At 40.5% G+C, this 18,669-nt stretch overlaps 1 protein-coding gene across 5 annotated transcripts in view; it reads right to left on the bottom strand.

Moving 5' to 3' along the window:
• Window positions 1-18,669, bottom strand: part of LOC124785145 (luciferin 4-monooxygenase) — a 345,708-nt gene that overhangs the window by 38,307 nt on the left and 288,732 nt on the right. For all 5 annotated transcript variants that reach the window (XM_047254157.1, XM_047254155.1, XM_047254158.1 and 2 more), the window contains exon 7: window positions 9,086-9,313. In XM_047254157.1, coding sequence (XP_047110113.1) covers window positions 9,086-9,313 — 228 coding nt within the window. The remainder of the gene's footprint in view (window positions 1-9,085; window positions 9,314-18,669) is intronic.

An 18,669-nucleotide genomic window follows, 5' to 3' on the forward strand; every position in this document is an offset into this window, starting at 1 on the left:
CAGCACCAGAATCACTGGACGTAAAAAATATAGCAAGTTGGGACAGGTGGAGAAATCAGACATGACAGACAACACACTGTGTGCAAACAACCACGTTATAAAATTTGCCATCAAAGAGTTTTTACACTGTGGGAAAGACCTACCATACCTACCTCTTCCAGATTACCCACAAAAATACACTATCATGACTATAATTTTAACAAGGAAGTAGAAAACCTCAAAGTAAATGGACCCTGGATTCCCATGCTGCAGTGAACAACTGTTGCAGGTATCAAGGCGAAAACCTCAATGGCAAAGCCCAGGGAAAAGCCCTCAGATAATGGTGTGGCAAGTACATATAATCTCTGCCCATGTCCTCAACTCCAGTCTGTCACCAGGAATGGAGGGTAAACCTTTGACAATGCCAGCCCCTCATGTTGGTGAAATGGCAGGAAAATCACTAAACAAATGTTGGTTGAAGACACCAAGACAGAAACCAACAGGCAATACGTCTTCATTTTATGCCATGGCATGGTATCAATATATTTAATTTATAATTTTCATATGCAAAATTGAGAAAAAATTATTATAAATTTATTTTTGGAATAGAGATTACATAAATAAAAATTCTGCATGTGAGCCTCCCACATCCATTAGTAAATACTTTATTTACGTTTCCTAATTAAAATATACAATGAATATGATTTCAGAATAATAATTTTGTCTCACAAAATTAATTTTCATGATATTAAAATTTTTGTAATGATTAGAATGATTACTACATTTCTAACTTACATAGATCTTTGCACTGCATTTTCTTTGTGTGTAAAATATATCTCTGTTTTTTACTTTGTGCCAGGAGTTTTGGTGGGAGATGTTGTTGTAACTCAGTATGAGCATGGCAAACAGTTTGAGTAAATATCCATGTGTGTAAAATTGTGGCTGTGGAAGCAGAGTGGAAAGGTGTGTTTAAAATGTTCAGTTTTCATTTTCACATTCATTAGAATGTGGATAAACACAGGAATTACTAATACTGTTCCACATGATGTATTCAAAATAATTAAAACACATGTCTTTTCTGCAATTAACAGAATGATTATGTTACACAATCATAGAGAACATTTATACTTAAAGCTAAATATGATCACTGTTTTGCTTTCTGCTCTTGAATAATTTTAAAGACATTGCAATGAACTCATCATTTTTGAGTGGACTATAACTACAGTTAAATTCCATATTAATTCAATATCTGTGAACTATGAGAGCAGGACTTAACAATAGGTCAATACACAAGTCATCAACTTTACTAAGTTACACAAAGAACATGCAGGTGAAGCTCCAAATCTCTGGTTCTGACTAAGATTTTAGAAATGCTTCCCACGGTTGTAGGACAAATATGGAACTGGAAACTGTCTGAGATTTTGTTATGAAGAACTAGGCTCTACAATGGTTACAATCTCAAACTGTCTCCTCTACCCAAATGTCTGATTTGACTTAGCTGATAGTATTCTAAGTGATTTACATAAATGTCCTGTATGAAATAGTAAAATAGTAGATAAATAAAACAGTAAGAGCAGTGACTTCGTCAAAGTATGTAGCTTTCTTTTTTTTTTTTTCTTTTTTTTTTCGTTTATGTAACATAACCTAGAAATAGTTCTTACACTTATCAGTAATAGCAGTGTGAGTAGATTAGTACCATTCCTAATTTGTTGGCTGTATATTTTACAAATGTAGACTACAGTGGCTGCTTCTACCAGTTCATGTACAGGGTGATCTGGTTAAATGGGGAATACTGCAGGAAACAATCGCTGAGAGGATAAGGTGGGGGAATGCTCTGCCCATAATAGTGTTTTATCTCTACACTTGAAGGCAGCGAGCTGGAGAACCATAATACAATAGGAACATTATCCTTTGTGCCACCAGAGTCTCATTGATCCAGCAGGGAGGCTAGGTCACCCATAGGATGTGCACATATGCGTTGCCAGTGAGATGTTGTGGATGAATGACAGGTCCCACAACCATTGTCAGTAACCCCTGCCTAAGTGAGGCTGAACCTGTGGTAATGGTTCGCTGCCACCATACTGTGACAGTTATGCATAGCTCACAGGTGAGTGTTGTGAAGGTTGATGATATCACCCTTCATAAAGGTAGCCTCATCTGTGAAGAGGATGGATGAGAGAAATCACAGCACTGTGGTGACATGTCTGTAGGTAATAAGACCTGCACATGTTTCAAGTGATATGGATAGTAGCAGTTATGGAGAATGTTCCACACTGTCATTTGACTTAGCCCATCCTGGCAGTTCACCTGTCTGTTGCTGATACCAGGGCCACTATCAAAGATATTGCATCTCCACATTCAAATGGATGCACTTCCCTTGAAATGCATTTCCGACATATGTTCCATTTTACTCCTTATCCTCTCATGGGACATTTCCTGCAGTTTGTCCCCATTTAGCAAGATCTACATCTACATCCATACTTTGCAAACCACCATGAAGTGCAAGGCAAAGGGTACATCCCATTGTACCAGTTATTAGGATTTTTCCACTTCCATTTATGTAGGGAGTGTAGGAAGAATGATTGTTTGAATGCCTCTGTATGTGTTGTAATTATTCTAATCTTGTTCTCACAGTCACCATGTGATAGACACAAAGGAGGTTGTAGTCTATTCCTAGTGTCATCATTTAAAGCAGATTCTTGAAACATTGTTAGTAGACTTTCTCAGAATGGTTGCATCTCTGTTGAAAGTCTGCCAGTTCAGTTTCTTCAGCATCTCTGTGACACTCTCCCAGAGGTCAAACAAACTTATGACCATCTCTGTTTATGTTCAGTGTCCCCTGTTAGTCCTATTTGGTATGGGTCCCACACATTTGAGAATATTCTAGAATGGGTCCTGCTGTGTACATAGTTCCGCGTAGTCAGCGCGTACACAACTTTCCAAATAGAGTGCGCCCCGCTAAGCACAACAGCGCAGGTGCACCGCTCGTCCGTCTCCGCACTATGAGATGGCGCTGTCTTTGAGTCAAACCAAATTCTGCTTCCGCTGACCCGCGTATTAATATGTCACGCAGCCAATGAGATTGCTGCTAACATAGAACCTTTTCTCCTCGCAGATCACACTCGCGCAGTGATACCTGAATGCTTTAGGTATTATAACGAGTGTACAGACCTCCAATTAGTCAGTCTGCATTAGTCTGCATTAGTCTATAGTCAAGTTTCAGTCTGCGCCTAATAAGATTATCATATTCCTGTACATAGCCATGAAGAGACATGTATAGACACTTTGTCAAGTATCAGAGATATGTGAGAATAAGATTAATGTACCAAGACCAAAGGAACTTCAGATTGTCAATTGCAAACAGCATCCAGAATCAAGTTACGTAATGTCTATGATTTTTATTATTTTAATAAATGTGTGTGAAAATTAATCAAGTTCTGTTTAAAGTTGGTCACCGTCAATCTGCTACTCTAAGCATGCAAGTGGCATTTCTATCGTCTGACCTAACAGCAGAAGATAAACACGCCATGATAAGACCATGAGACATATTGCTGACACTCGCCTACTTCGCTAGAGCAACAAGTCAAATAATCTGATGGTGTGTGTACCAAAGGTCTTACAGTACACACACAACAGGTCCCAAGAGTGATTTGTCAGCAATCGCCTTCGTAGACTGATTGCACTTCCCCAGTATGCTACCAATAAACCAGAGTCTACCACATCATTAATTGACTTGTTCCTCATCTCTCTTTCTCTTTGATGATGAGTTTTGCAGAACATGATATGTGATTCAGTGAGTATTCAGATTATTACAAACGGTGATTACTACAGATGCTATGTCTTTCAAGCTATCTGTTCCTCACTTTTCATTTTTTTGCTTTAAAATATATTGAGGCTAAAGAAATTGTTTGAATTAATTGCAGTGTGCTGCTTTGCCTGTAACTGTATTATTACTCCATCAGTTGTTTTCTAGGAGAAAATGTGACACATGCAATTTACTCTGTAATATTTGGCGCCTGAAGAAGGAGTCACATGCCACTGAAATTGATATTATTATGAATTGAACAGAACAATTAAGAATGTAGATGTAAATCACTTATACAATGAAATTACTAGGAATGGATAACCTTCTATTGTATGCTTCTTCCATAATGGAGCATACTAAACTAAATAAACTATCATCCTAAAAGGTATTTGATCAAATGAATGTTTGCTGACCACATTAATATTTCAACAGAATATGTTGGTTCGAGTTGAGAATGTTGATGGATGCTGCTACTACTCATATATATGAAAACAACAATAAGTTCAATTACACATGGAATAATGAGGTATGATGATTATTACCCCCAAAATGTTATTAGCAAAAAGCTTACAACAAAGAGGGAATGAATAAAATCTATTTGCTAGGAAAGTTTGCTTTGGCCACTTTCCATAAACTCTCTATTAGCACTGAAGGAAAAAATTACAGAATTTAGAAATTATTCTATGTTCTTAAAATGTGTCACAACTGTTGATGACACTTTCAACATTTAATTTATTATTATCCTTTTTGAACAGTCTCAACTACGCAATTTAGAATAAAGACTGAAATTTGCTTATTGTCTTCTCCCGTCTTCTTTTATTACTGGGCTCTATTTTATTATCTCAATTTTAGCTTTACTGCAAGTTTAGTGGAATTCCACAACTTGTCTAGTAAGTCTGGCAGAATAAAAGACATGCTCTCGAGAAACCAGCAACTATTTACTAGGACACAGTCTGTCATAAACATAGGGGTAAGTAGAACAATACAGTTTATTGGCATGTACAAGACAGCTGACCAGAGCTGGTGCACAACAATATAAAGAGCATTTGACCACCAGGGTCCACCGTCTATCAACTGCAGGTAATCAAGGCGCTGGACCACAATCAATGGCCTCTGGTAGGGGCCAGGAGCAGCCAAACGGAAAGCTATTCAGATGTGTGATGCATGCTTCATTGGTGGTGTTGAGGCTGTAGTAATATGTGGGTTACCAGTCTTTCAATATACTAATAGAATTTTAGCATGCATTTTTTCACGTATAAAGAAATGTTTGTATACTATTTTGTTTACTTATTTTCTATTAGTCTGTATATTCATTCTTAGGTCTATTTTGGACTTACATTTTTTATTGCTTTTCATTCTTTCTGTTTAGATTTCTTTTATGTCTCTATGTCTCTTTAAAACTGATGTTTCAATCCTGTGAAGGCACTATGAACTGATGACCATGTTGTAATGTTCCAGATCTGTGTGTTTTGAGATGTATTTTTGTTGTAATGGCAAAAAAAATTTTTAACCAATCTTTTCTATTTCATAAATAAAGTTTTCTACAAATAACCAGTTATTTATATTTTCTCTTTAATGGGCTTGTGTAAATATCTGTACAAAGAGACTTTCTTCATTTTTCTGTATTTAGTTTCTAAAATACTGGTTACTAGACTATGTCTAACATGTACTTTTCCCACCAAGATTTCATCTACACCTATACTTGGCCAACCACTGTGAAGTGCATGGCAGAGGGTACTTCCTATTGTAGCATGTACTAGACTTTATTCTCATTTCAGCCACAGAAGGAACAGACGAAGAATGATTGCTTAAACTGCAATGTGTGCTGTAATTAGTGTGATCCTGTCTTTGTAATCCCTGTGGGAGCAGTATGCAGGGGCCTATAGTATATTCTTAGATTACTCACTTAATACTCTTTCTTGGATTTTTGTAAGTAGAATTTTGCAGCATAAACGGTCCCTATCTTCAGAGTTTTCAGCACCACTGTGATGGGCCTTCCATGAGTAAAGCAAATATGTGACTATCAGTGCACCCTTCTTTGTACACTACTGGACATTAAAATTGCTACACCAAGAAGAAATACAGATGATAAAAGGGTATTCATTGGACAAATATATTATACGAGAACTGACATGTGATTACATTTTCACACAATTTGGGTGCACAGATACTGAGAAATAAGTACCCAGAACAACCACCTCTGACCATAATAACGGCCTTGATACACCTGGGCATTGAGTCAAACAGAGCTTGGATGGCGTGTACGGGTACAGCTGCCCATGCAGCTTCAACACGATACCATAGTTCATCAAGAGTAGTGACTGGCGTATTGTGACGAGCCAGTTGCTCGGCCACCATTGACCAGACTTTTCAACTGGTGAGAGATCTGGAGACTGTGCTGCCCAGGGCAGCAGTCGAACATTTTCTGTACCCATAAAGGCCCGTACAGGACCTGCAATATGCGGTCGTGCATTATCCTGCTGAAATGTAGGGTTTCGCAGGGATTGAATGAAGGGTAGAGCCACGGATCGTAACACATCTGAAATGTAATGTCCACTGTTCAAAGTGCCGTCAATGTGAACAAGAGGTGACCGAGACGTGTAACCAATGGCACCCCATACCATCACGCCGGGTGAAATGCCAGTATGGCGATAACAAATACACACTTCCAATGTGCGTTCACCGCGATGTCGCCAAACACGGATGCGACCATCATGATGCTGTAAACAGAACTTGGATTCATCCGAAAAAATGACATTTTGCCATCCATGCACCCAGGTTCGTCGCTGAGTACACCATCGCAGGCGCTCCTGTCTGTGATGAAGCGTCAAGGGTAAGCGCAGTCATGGTCTCCGAGCTGATAGTCCATGCTGCTGCAAACATCGTCGAACTGTTTGTGCAGATGCTACATGCTAATGCTTACACAGTGACTCGATTCCCCACAGGACCTGACTCAGCTTTTGAGAAACAAGGATTGGTGTGTTTCCAGCTTGATTCAGATCTAGATTTGGACATTTCCATTTCTCCCTTAAATTTGTGTGACGTCACAGCTGCCTACTGCAAGGCCTACATATTATACCAGTTCACTCATTTTGTGCAACGTTGGTGGATGGGAACAACTCCTGAGCCCATTTTTCTCCCCCCGATGGCCACAGTAAAATCAACAGCACATCAACCAAAGGGTTCTGTTGTGTGTCTCAGATAAGAACTATCAACTTCATTTCCACCATCCTGCTCAGCAGCCATCTGCTTCTCAACCCCAAAGGGACCACTCCAATACTGTAGCAGCTCATGATTCCACTGAGCCTTGTTCTCCACTGCAGTGATGCCTTTCGACATCAACCACCATCTTTCTGGTTGTGGCTCCATTGGATCATGTGCCACCTGCATCTACTCCCAGGGCAGTCGTTACTGCAGGAGGAAGAGGGGAGGAGGAGGAGGGGGGGGGGGGGAGGAGGATTTGGTGGTGCCACTAGACTTCATTATAGAAACTGAATAGGTGGTGCTATATTACTGTTAACTGCCATGGCTACTACCCAGAGGGCACGTCTCACCAGGATCGCCTTCTGATGGATCCCACAAATAAACCAGCCCAGGACCGTTCTGAGGCAGTGAAGTGTGTCCCAATCATACTACTGGTTTGGCTTCAGCATTTTCCTTCCAGGCTTTGTTACTGGTGGAACTCTGATACTGTGCAAACTGGACTTTGATTGGAATGCTTACTTAAAATACCTTGCATTGCCCCATGGAGCATTTTGTAATCTCCATTCATTTTGTATGCAAATTACCTTTACAAAAAAATAAATGCAGTTGAAGTATGGAGGTGAGCCACTGCAGTGACATGTTTGTCTTTTCCAAAGTACATTTGCTCCTGACTTTATGTTCATGAACAATAATGCTGCCCTATATTAGGCTGCTCTGATGAGTGAATTTATTGCAAGTGAAGATACCTATTGCACGAAATTGCCAACTGGGCTCTCCGAATCTTTACTGAATATGGAAAGTCCAGGGTGCACTGAAGAGACCCATTGTTAGCCACTTGTCATCACCAAGGACACTTCCATATCTCAGCACAGATCAAGCTTGGTAATGGTGTCAACTGCCATACTATATATAGGGGTAAATACAGGGTGGTTACAATTAAACTTTTGTTACTTGAGAGGGTCCCAATGAAAAACAAGTGATCATAGGACAATGAAAGTTTGTAGAAACATTTGTAAGGACATGTGAAACAGAAATAATGAATAAACCACTGAAAGGAACACATTTTAATTTCCACATGAGATAACATTTGTTAATTGCATACCATGTTTACACTCCGGATTACAAACACTGGTCAATGTGATGACCATCTGCATCCACGACAGACTGGAACTGAACTACAGACTTCTGTACTGCTGCCTGAAACATTTCAGGTGGGATGCTGGCTACCTCCCTTGTTATACTTATGTTCAGCCTCCAATGTGTGTTTGAGTCCCACTGATAAACCCTCTCGTTCAGGTAATCCCACACCCATAAATCACATGGGTTCAAATCTGGTGATCTTTGTCACTATGAAGTTTGGAATGATCCAATGGTTCGATTTTCTCTAAATGTGTTACAGAGTAACCAAGTGAGCTCATGAGCAATGTGATATGGAGCTCCATTGTGCATCAAAACAGTTGAGCCCAAAGCATCTCTCTCCCATAGAGCAGGGATCACATGTTGTTGAAGCAGATCACAGTAACATGTGCAATTCATGCTGCATGTTCTTGGTCCTTGGGGTCTAAGTTCCTCCCACGTCACCATACCAGTACCATTATCTAACCACAAGTCATGACACTTAACACTACTAACAGTGTAAATCCTGCAGTGCACAGTCTGAACATCACTCCTATAAAGTAATCTACCAATATAGTAAATAATTTTCCCTCTATACTGACTCAAGTACTGAAAGTTTAATTATAATCACCCTGTACATCTCCTGCTAATACTTCTGTTGCTGTGGAAGAGTTTGTTTGGTTTTATTACTGGTTTTTAAAAGGATATTTTAAGTTTCAGAATTTCTCTAATCTTATGTTTTGGATAGTGTTGTAAATCATGTCTTTTTATTAACATTTACCTTGCTTTGTAATCTTTTTGACATTCTGTTAAGAACATATGTTTTCAGTTCTTGATTACACTTAGCTTTTGGATTATAAATCAATGACATTACTGCTATAAAAGCACATAAAAATAGAATGAAAAATCACAATCATTCATTTTCTCCTAGAGGGAGATTATACATTGAAATATGGAATAAAAAACAATTTGTTAACATACCTGAAAGCCTTTGTACTTTATTAGCTCCTTAACTCTGTCAACAATAAAAAAATATTTATCACTGTCAAAATAACCTATGTCACCAGTATGAAGCCATCCTTCACTATCAATTGTTTCTCCTGTGGCAGCATTATCACCACAGTATCCTTTCATAATTATTGGACCCTTGAAACAAAGCTCTCCTTTCTGGTATGGTCCAAGAGCAACTCCCGTTTCCACATCAATAACCTAAAATAAAAGCAACTTTACTGAAGTCATACAAAGCAAACATCCACAGATAGATAGTTGGTACTCGCCTCTGATAATTAGTTAATAAAATGCAAATTAAATCTAAGTCCTTCCAGTGCACCATAGATATCATCTATTCCATGACAAATGCTTTTCTGATCTATTCAAGTAACTCACTTGTTTCTACAAAATTTGATATAAGTGAAAATTGTTATGATAACCAGGCTTTCAAACCTCCTTCTTCAGATCATTAAGTTTACAAATTTCAAATATATGAAACCTTTCCAAACAATTGTACGCAATATTAGGGGGTGAATCCTAGGATCTGTTCAAGAGAATCTATAAGTCACACAAAGCATTGTTGTTAACCAGGGCCACATTGTAAGAGCTGTTCAAAATGTGCACTGTGAGCCATAATCCATAAATGGCAATGCCTTAACAAGGGCTTGATGACACCTGGTTCATGACAAACAGTTGCACAGGGTTTTTACGTATTTTGTTCCAGGTCATTTTATCATCATCTAAAGTAATCCGCTCCACACTTTTTGAGACTCCACAGTGAAAAGGCCAATGTCTTAAGGTCAGGAGCCCTAGCAGGAGAATGCAGTGGCCACCCAATTCACTGTCTAGGGAAGGTGATGTTCAAAAACCACTGTACAATAAAAATTAAGTGCACTGGAGCCCTCGCACACATGAACCAGATAGGACACTGAACTGCTAAGAGCACATTTTCTATTATTACAGGTAGCACCATTGTCAGGAGGGCCAAGTACAATGGTCTGTTCAGTTAGTGAGGTAGTATACATGGGGTGATCAGTTGGTAATACTTCAGTACAGATTGAATTCAAATTGTTGTTGATGGTTTATGACAACCACAGAATGGTAATTAGCATGTGCCTAGATACTATGCAAATGTTGAGGGAAGTTCTGGCAGAATATAAATACGAGGGTCGGTCAAAAAGTAATGCCTCCCATTTTTTTTCTACTTAAAGAAATTAAGTTAAGTGAAAAATTTGAATTTGGCGCCATTCCTCAAACCTTCTTCTGCAATCCACTGCAGTAGTAACTTTCTGTGTCAACAGGTGGCAGCACAGCAGAAGTTTGTAAGATGGCCGACGTCGATGTTCGTTTGAGACAGCGTTGTGTGATTGAATTCTTGAATGCAGAAGGTGAAACGCCCATACACATTCATGAAAGACTGAAGAAGGTGTATGGTGTTGTGACAGTGGATGTCAGCACTGTTAGACGATGGGTTCGTCGTTGTAAGGAAGCTGAAGGGCAAACACCGTTGACTGACGAAAAGCGGAGCGGCAGGCCGGTGAGTGCAGTGACTCCACACAACATTCAGCAAGTTGATGACATCATTCGTGGTGACCGTCGGGTTACTGCAGATGAAGTGTGTCGCATTATTTCTCTTAGTAAAGGCAGTGTGATCACGATTATTAAACAATTGGGGTACTCAAAAGTTTGTGCACGGTGGGTTCCAAGAATGTTAACCGATCAGAATAAAGAGGCAAGGAAAACAATAGCCTCCCAACACTTGCAGCACTTCCGTTTGGAGGGAGATGAGTTTCTGAAAAAAATTGTGACCGGGGACGAAACATGGGTGCATTTTTTTGAACCCGAATCAAAGAGGCAGTCAATGGAGTGGCGTCACACAAGCTCGCCGAGGAAGAAAAAATTCAAAACTGTGCGATCGGCAGGGAAAGTTATGGCAACAGTTTTCTGGGATACAGAGGGTGTGATTCTGGTTGATTTTTTGGAGCAGGGATGCACAATAAATTCTGTTCAATACGTCACAACCCTCAACAAACTTAAAGCACGTCTTCAGCGAGTTCGCCCAACAAAATCAATGGCAGATGTTCTTCTTTTGCATGACAATGCAAGACCACACACCAGTCGTCACACCTCTGACGAGATTGTCAAAATTGGATGGGAAGTTTTGCCTCATCCCCCATACAGCCCTGACCTGGCACCATCAGACTTCCATCTGTTCGGGCCACTAAAAGAAGCTCATCGTGGGATTCATTTTGAAGATGAGGAGGCCGTCAAAACATCCGTGCGTCAATGGCTTAGGAAGCAGAGCTGTGATTTTTACCGTGCTGGGATACATTCCCTTGTTCAAAGATGGACCAAAACTGTAGAGATGGGCGGAGATTACATTGAAAAATGACAAAATGATCCTCAATGTTGTGGTTTTCAACCTATGTAATTGCATTTAAATTTCCTGACAATTAAACGTAGAAAAAAAAAATAGGAGGCATTACTTTTTGACTGACCCTCGTACTTTTGGGTTACAGGAGATCATTCACTGAAAAGCAGAAGCATTGAGTCATGAATAGGCACATGCAAAAAGAAAGAAAAACTTGCTAGCTTTTGGAGTAATCCCTTTTTGACCCAGAGTAAAACACACACACACACACACACACGCACACACACACACGCCCATTCCCCCACATAGTACAAGCTGCACAAACAGTGCCAGTGCTGAATTTTGGCAGATGGGCTAGGACGTGTTGGGAGTTTGACTGATGGGGTGAGTAGACAAACAGCACCAATGCTGCATTTTGGCAGGTGGTCTAGGATGTGGTGGGGTTGTGTCAGGTGGTGTGAGTAGAGGAAGAGAGGGGTAGGAGGCAAGGAGGACTAGGGGTGTGTGGCTAGTGGCTCAGAGGAAGAAAGCCAGTTTGCCGGCTATGAATGCAGGATGGATAGGTGGAAGATGCACAGGCTGGGCATGTGATGCACATTTGTCGGAGCCAGTGGGGAGCATCGCAAACTGAAGGTGGGTGGCATGGGGATGTAAATTGTAAGGTTGTGATGGGATGGAGGAAAGGGAAACTGTTGTGTGAAGGGTTGGTTCAAATGGCTCTGAGCACTATGGGACTTAACATCTGAGGTCATCAGTCCCCTAGAACTTAGAACTACTTAAACCTAACTAACCTAAGGACAGCACACACATCCATGCCCGAGGCAGGATTCGAACCTGCGACCGTAGCAGCAGTGAGGTTCCGGACTGAAGCGCCTAGAACCGCTCGGCCACAACGTGTGTGAAGGGTGTGAGGACAGTTGGGACAATTGGTAACTCATGTCAATACATAAAATATGTGTAAGGATGTGCTTAAAAAAGTTTGACATGAAAAAGGTATAGGAAATAAATGTGTAGGCTCAAGGAATGAAAGGTAGTTGCATGTGTCAATTCAAAAGTGTGGTGAAGTTCAGGGACTATCAGAATTGGCTACCAGTGAATAGCACCACTGCTGCACCCACTCCCTAAGCCAATGTGATTTGTAAAGGCTTTAGATCTTAATTGCAGTGTCCACCCTTTCTTTCTTTCTTTTTTTTTTTTTTTTTTTTTTAAAAAAAAAAAAGGGTGAAGCATGGTTGGCAGGTGTTCTGCCATTGGCTACCATTTGAGATAGGGGTACATCTAATTTCAGTTTACGACAAAAGTCAGTCAGGATGTTGCATTCTTTGAGTGTATTAAGTACTGTTAAAGATGCACCACACGTGCACTTGGAAGGGTCCTTTTATTGCAAGAGAATTTCATGTGCGAGTTTGGTGTGGCTAATATGTCTACTTCTACATCTATGTCCATACTCTGCAAGCCACTGCAAAGTACATGGCAGAGAGTACTTCATATCATAACAGGTATTAGGGTTTATTCCCATTCCATTCACAAGCTGTGTATGGATTATGGGGAAAATGACTGCTGGAATGCCTCATCATATGCTGTAATTAATCTAATCTTATCCTCACAATCCCTACAAGAGTGATACATTGGCAGTTGCAGTATGTTCCATTTACTCGTAGCAATACCGACATATGTTCCATAACACACACTACCGGTAGTAGGGGGGGAGGGGGGGTTAACAACACACTTTTTAAGGATTTGCTGACGTGTATGTAGTGTCCAAAACTTGAAAATACATAACCATCATTACCAACACGTGTTCAATAATGTATACTACGAATGAGGGGGATAGTTTATGATCATAAAAAAAATTAAAGAAGTTACAAATTTCATTATTTGTGGCTCACTTTTATTAATAGCAGGCTTTTTAAAGAGATGATGATGTATAAGTGAGGTCCAGAACTTGAAAATATTGAATATGAGACTCATTGAAAAAAGTCGCATCTACAACAACAATTACTACTATTACTACTACCACTGCTACTTAAATTTTTGGATGAAGTTTACCTGAAAAAATTTAAAACAGTTATAGAATCTTGTAGAATAATTGTTTAAAAACAATTAATATTTTTTTAAAATTTTAAAATACAAAGTACCCAACTAGACAACAACATTTGCACAAAATGGGTATAAAGTATCCCTCACAACCTCCCTCCTCCATTAGTAATGCTAGGATTAGAGGTGGCTCTTGAAACACTGTAAGCAAGCTTTCTTGGGATAGTTTGCATTTGGTTTCAAGTGGCTGTTGGTTTCTTCAGCATCTCTGTGACACACTCCCATGGGTCAAAAATACCTGTGACCATTTGTGCTGCCCTTCTCCGTATATATTCAGTGTCCCCCGTTAGTCGTATTTGGTATAAGTCCCACACACTTTGGCATTTGCAGGATGGGTTGCACAGGTGATTTGTAACCAATCTCCTCTCTAGACCAATTGCATTTCTGTGAATAAGCCAAAGCCTGCCACCTGCTTAACCTATGACTGAGCCTACATGATGGTTCCATTCCATGTGCCTACAAAGTGTCACATCTCATTATATGTATGAGTTGACCAATTCCAGCTGTGACTGGTTGACTCTGTAGTTTTTTTTCCTTAATGTTGAAAAGTGCAAAGTTTTACATTTATGGTATTTAAAGCAAGTTTCCTATTTTTGCACCATTTGAAACTTTAACAAGATCTGACTGAATATTTTATGTAGCTTTTTTCAGAGAGTCTTCATTACAGGCAATGGCATTATCTGTGAAAAGTCTGAGGTTACTAAAGTACACAGCATGAGGTGAAAGCTGATTTGTGAGGGGCCTGGAGCAAAGGTACACACTCTCTAGTAGCCTCTTTGATCATTCAGATTGTTTATATGTGCAATATCTAGCCCTCAGGGTGTGGTTCAAGGAAGTGATCAAACATCAGTGCCTGATGCTCTCAATTGTCATGTTTTCACTGTGTTTTCAACCTTAGTGAGACTGTTGGGATGTTCATTGTCTGGAATACTCAGCATTCAAAGGAAAGTTATGGGAATTCTCGTTCTGTGGAAGTCGTACAGAAGGTTGTTTATGGTTTATGTTGGAGACTATCACATTTCATGGTCTACTGTTTACTCAAGGATTCACTACATACCAGGAGGTACAGGTTTGGGAGAGTTCTGACATGTTGGAGACTCAAATTATAACTGTCAGTTATGCAGTAAATGTATTGCACATATTTGGTAGAGAGTGTTTCTCATAACCTCCTACTCGGACATATGCATAACTGATGTGGTTATTGACCTTAGACACAACTGTCTTACTGTATGATTTCATTACGTAGACAATCATGATATACAGAGTTAAGTATCTGCCAATAAGTGGTGAGATTTATCATTCCTTGGTACCACCATGCATTTCCATCTGTATTATTGGGTTGAGGACACAGCACAGCGGAGTTTGAGATGTAGTTCTTTGCATATGAGCGAGTTGGAAGAATTGTAGTTCTCTACATAGGTTCTCAAGACGTACGTTAGATGGCCTACCTGTTTGGAGGTGGTTCATAGGTAGATTGATCCTTTCATTTTGGAACAGAGAAAAGTAACAAGGATTTTAGGTTTCTGTTTGACGCTGATCACATAACTGATCAGGAGGAGTTAGAATGATGCTCTCAAATATGTGATACCTGCTTCTGCAAAGAGGCTGCTGTCTGGTCTGGCATGAAAGGCTCTAGTCACTAATTTTACTCCATTATGATGTACATGGTCTAAGAAACATAGTACAGATGGTACTGCTATACCATAAATGTCACATATATAATCAGGAACGCTGATTTCAGCGGTAAAGGTAGCAAGCTGCTACACTGTATGCTTATATGCCCATGCTTGGCACTGTCTCTCTCACAGTAATAATCTTCTTTCCTTCAATTGATATCTTTTACAGAAATTGCATTTCTGATGCACTAAAGGTGCAGAGGATGCAGAGGAAAGGTTAAGAGGTAGTGTTGCTAAAATTACTGACATTCCAAAACAACATACAACAGGAAGCAACTGCCGTCTGCGTCACGTCTGCTGTGCAGCGAGCTATGTTGCCGTCTGCGTCAAGTCTGCTGTGCAGCGAGCTACGTTGCCGTCTGCGTCAAGTCTGCTGTGCAGCGAGCTACGTTAATTTAAGATGAAAATTTGTGTAAAGTCAACATCAAAGTGCAAAATAATTCATTCATATTTTGAAAGACTGTATCAGAGAATAATCAGGTTCATTAATGAATATGCATATAAAACTGCTTGAATTGAAACAAAATTTCATTTTTTGAAAATCATTTTTTTTCATAGTTTTGTTAAACATTGTTCACAATGAAGTCAAAGGAAATGGCCATTGTTGAAAACTCATTACAAAATGCAGTATGCCAAGATGTTGGAAATCCGAGCTTGGCAAAAGTTGAAAGTAACGCACCAACTCGTGAACTGGCTGATGACTACCACAACAACCAGCTTGGTGGCCCACAATTAAAAAATGATGGCACTGGTGATATAACTAATCATAATGTCACTTTTATGACACTCAATGAGACAATTTCTCAGTTCTCAACAGGAAACATTTTTCCAAATAGTGAAACTGAAGTGCATGACAGTGAAAATTCCTCTGACTATTTGCTCACTACATCATGAATGGAGGAGCAGGAAACAGTTCAAAAAAGTGATGTAAATACTAGTGACACCCACAATTTGACACGATTCATGCAACTAATAACACAACAGCTTATAAAACAACAGGAATTTCAGGAAAATATAGGACAACAGTTTGCACAACAAAATCAGACATTTAACAGTTTCAAGATTAGTATTAGTCAAAAGTTCAGTGAGGTGAGCAAAACTATACACACTGAATTATCTGTCAAATTATCTGGTAAGTTCACAGAGCTCAGTAAACAACTAAAACAAGAAATAATTACCAACATGTTCCGCATTATAAACACATTAACAGAAAAAGTAATATCTGTAGACTATAAACAGGAACAACTTGCAGGTGAGCTATCCTTAGTGAAGCATATTCTCAAATTCAGGAGACACAATCCCAAGTGAATGTGTTGGTAAAAATGTGACGAACGCAGTCAACGAGCTGCAAGACATATGCAAAAACCTACCTACAAAAATACACAAGTTGACTCTAAAAGTAGATCAGATAAGTTTAGAATCAGAATTTGTCAAAACACAGAGAGATAAGTTATGTGCAGATGTACAGGAAATAAGTGAAATCTGAGGCTGGGGTGATGGATAAGGGCAGAACCCTTGCTGAAAAGGTAGTGTCAGAATACAAAATTTATGTAGATACTGTAGAAGCAGCTCTAAAAGAGAAAGAAAGTCAACTTCTAGCTAAAATTGACTTGCGTTTAAAGGAAGCAGAGGAAAGGTTAAGAGGTAGTGTTGCTAAAATTACTGACATTCCAAAACAACATACAACAGGAAGCAACTGCCGTCTGCATCACGTCTGCTGTGCAGCGAGCTACGTTGCCGTCTGCATCAAGTCTGCTGTGCAGTGAGCTACGTTGCGGTCTGCATCAAGTCTGCTGTGCAGCGAGCTACGTTGCCGTCTGCGTCAAGTCTGCTGTGCAGCGAGCTACGTTAATTTAAGTGTTAACTGTATTTTTCTTACTTGTCACTTCTTCTTCCATGTGTTTTTGCTTTTAGGAAGCTTTAATTGTCGATTGCTAGTAATAGTGTTCCATAGATTTCGTGTTTGTTTTGAATACAGTCAGAGAGAGTCCCTTTAGTCAGCCATAGTGCCAGTAGTGCTAGTGTTTGTTTTGAATGCAGTCAAGAGACAGGTAGTGCTATTTTCATTGTTTTCTACAAGAAGTGTCTAGTAATCACAGTTTAGTCAACTATCAGCCACCTTTAGTGAATTAGCAGTCTAGTTAAAAGTTGATTAACTCCCTACAGTAAATTGATCTCTTACGATGGATAGGATGTGTGACTGCTGTGTATGGTCGCAGGAGGAGCTGGCCACTGTTTGCGATCAGCTGAATGTGTTGATGGCCGCGGTCAGCCGTCTTCAGGCTGCTGCCTCGGAGTGTAGCGGTAGTGGGGAGTCTGGTACGCCGCATGGTGCACCGCATGCTTCACCCACTGTCCCTGCTGTCAAGGCATCTTCCCGGGTACCGGGCACGGTTGGGCCACACTCCCCCCAAGGGGAGTGGCGGGTTCAGCAGTGTTCGCGGCGCACGAGGCGGAGGGTCAGTGTGGAGGTTGGCTGTGTTGCATCGGTGCTCTGCCTGTGAGTGGACATGTGGCCGCTCCTTCAGCAAGGTCTGAGCAGGCACACGGGGGGGGGATTTATTAGTGATTGGGAGCTCCAATGTTGGGCGGGTGATGGAGCCCCTGAGGGAAATAGCAGAAAGGTCCGGGAAGAAGGCCAGTGTTCACTCTGTCTGCTTGCTGGGGGGGTCTCATCCGGGATGTGGAGGAGGCCCTGCAGGTGGTGATAGAGAGCACTGGGTGCACCCGACTGCAAATTGTTGCTCATGTTCGCACCAATGACTCCTGCCTTCTGGGTTCAGAGGTCATCCTCAGTTCATGCAGGCGGTTGGCGGAGTTGGTGAAGGCGGAAAGCCTTGCTCATGGGGTGGAACCTGAGCTAACTATTTGTAGTATCGTTCCCAGAACTGATCGCGGTCCTCTGGTTTGGAGCCGAGTGGAAGGCTTAAACCAGAGGCTCAGACATTTCTGCTGAGATATGGGGTGCAAATTTCTCGACATCCGCTATCGGGTGGAGAAATGTAGGGTCCCCCTGAACAGGTCAGGCATGCACTACACGCAGGAAGCGGCTACAAGGGTAGCGGAGTACGTGTGGAGTGCACATGTGGGTTTTTTAGGTTAGAAAATTCCCTCCCTAGGCCCGACAAGACGCCTCCTGAGACGCAGCAAGGTAGGAGTAGGCAAAATGCAACAGGGAATAACAACATTAATGTGCTAATAGTAAACTGCAGGAGCATCTATAGAAAGGCCCCAGAACTGCTCTCATTAATAAACAGTCACAGTGCCCACATAGTACTAAGGACAGAAAGTTGGCTGAAACCAGATGTAAGCAGTAATGAAATTCTAAACTCAGATTAGAATGTATAGAGCAGAGACAGGCTGGACAGTGAAGAGGGAGGTGTGTTTATAGTGATAAGAAGTGCAATACTATCAAAGGAAATTGACAGAGA

This window comes from Schistocerca piceifrons, chromosome 1 (genome assembly GCF_021461385.2).
Source record: "Schistocerca piceifrons isolate TAMUIC-IGC-003096 chromosome 1, iqSchPice1.1, whole genome shotgun sequence".
Lineage (NCBI taxonomy): Eukaryota > Metazoa > Arthropoda > Insecta > Orthoptera > Acrididae > Schistocerca > Schistocerca piceifrons.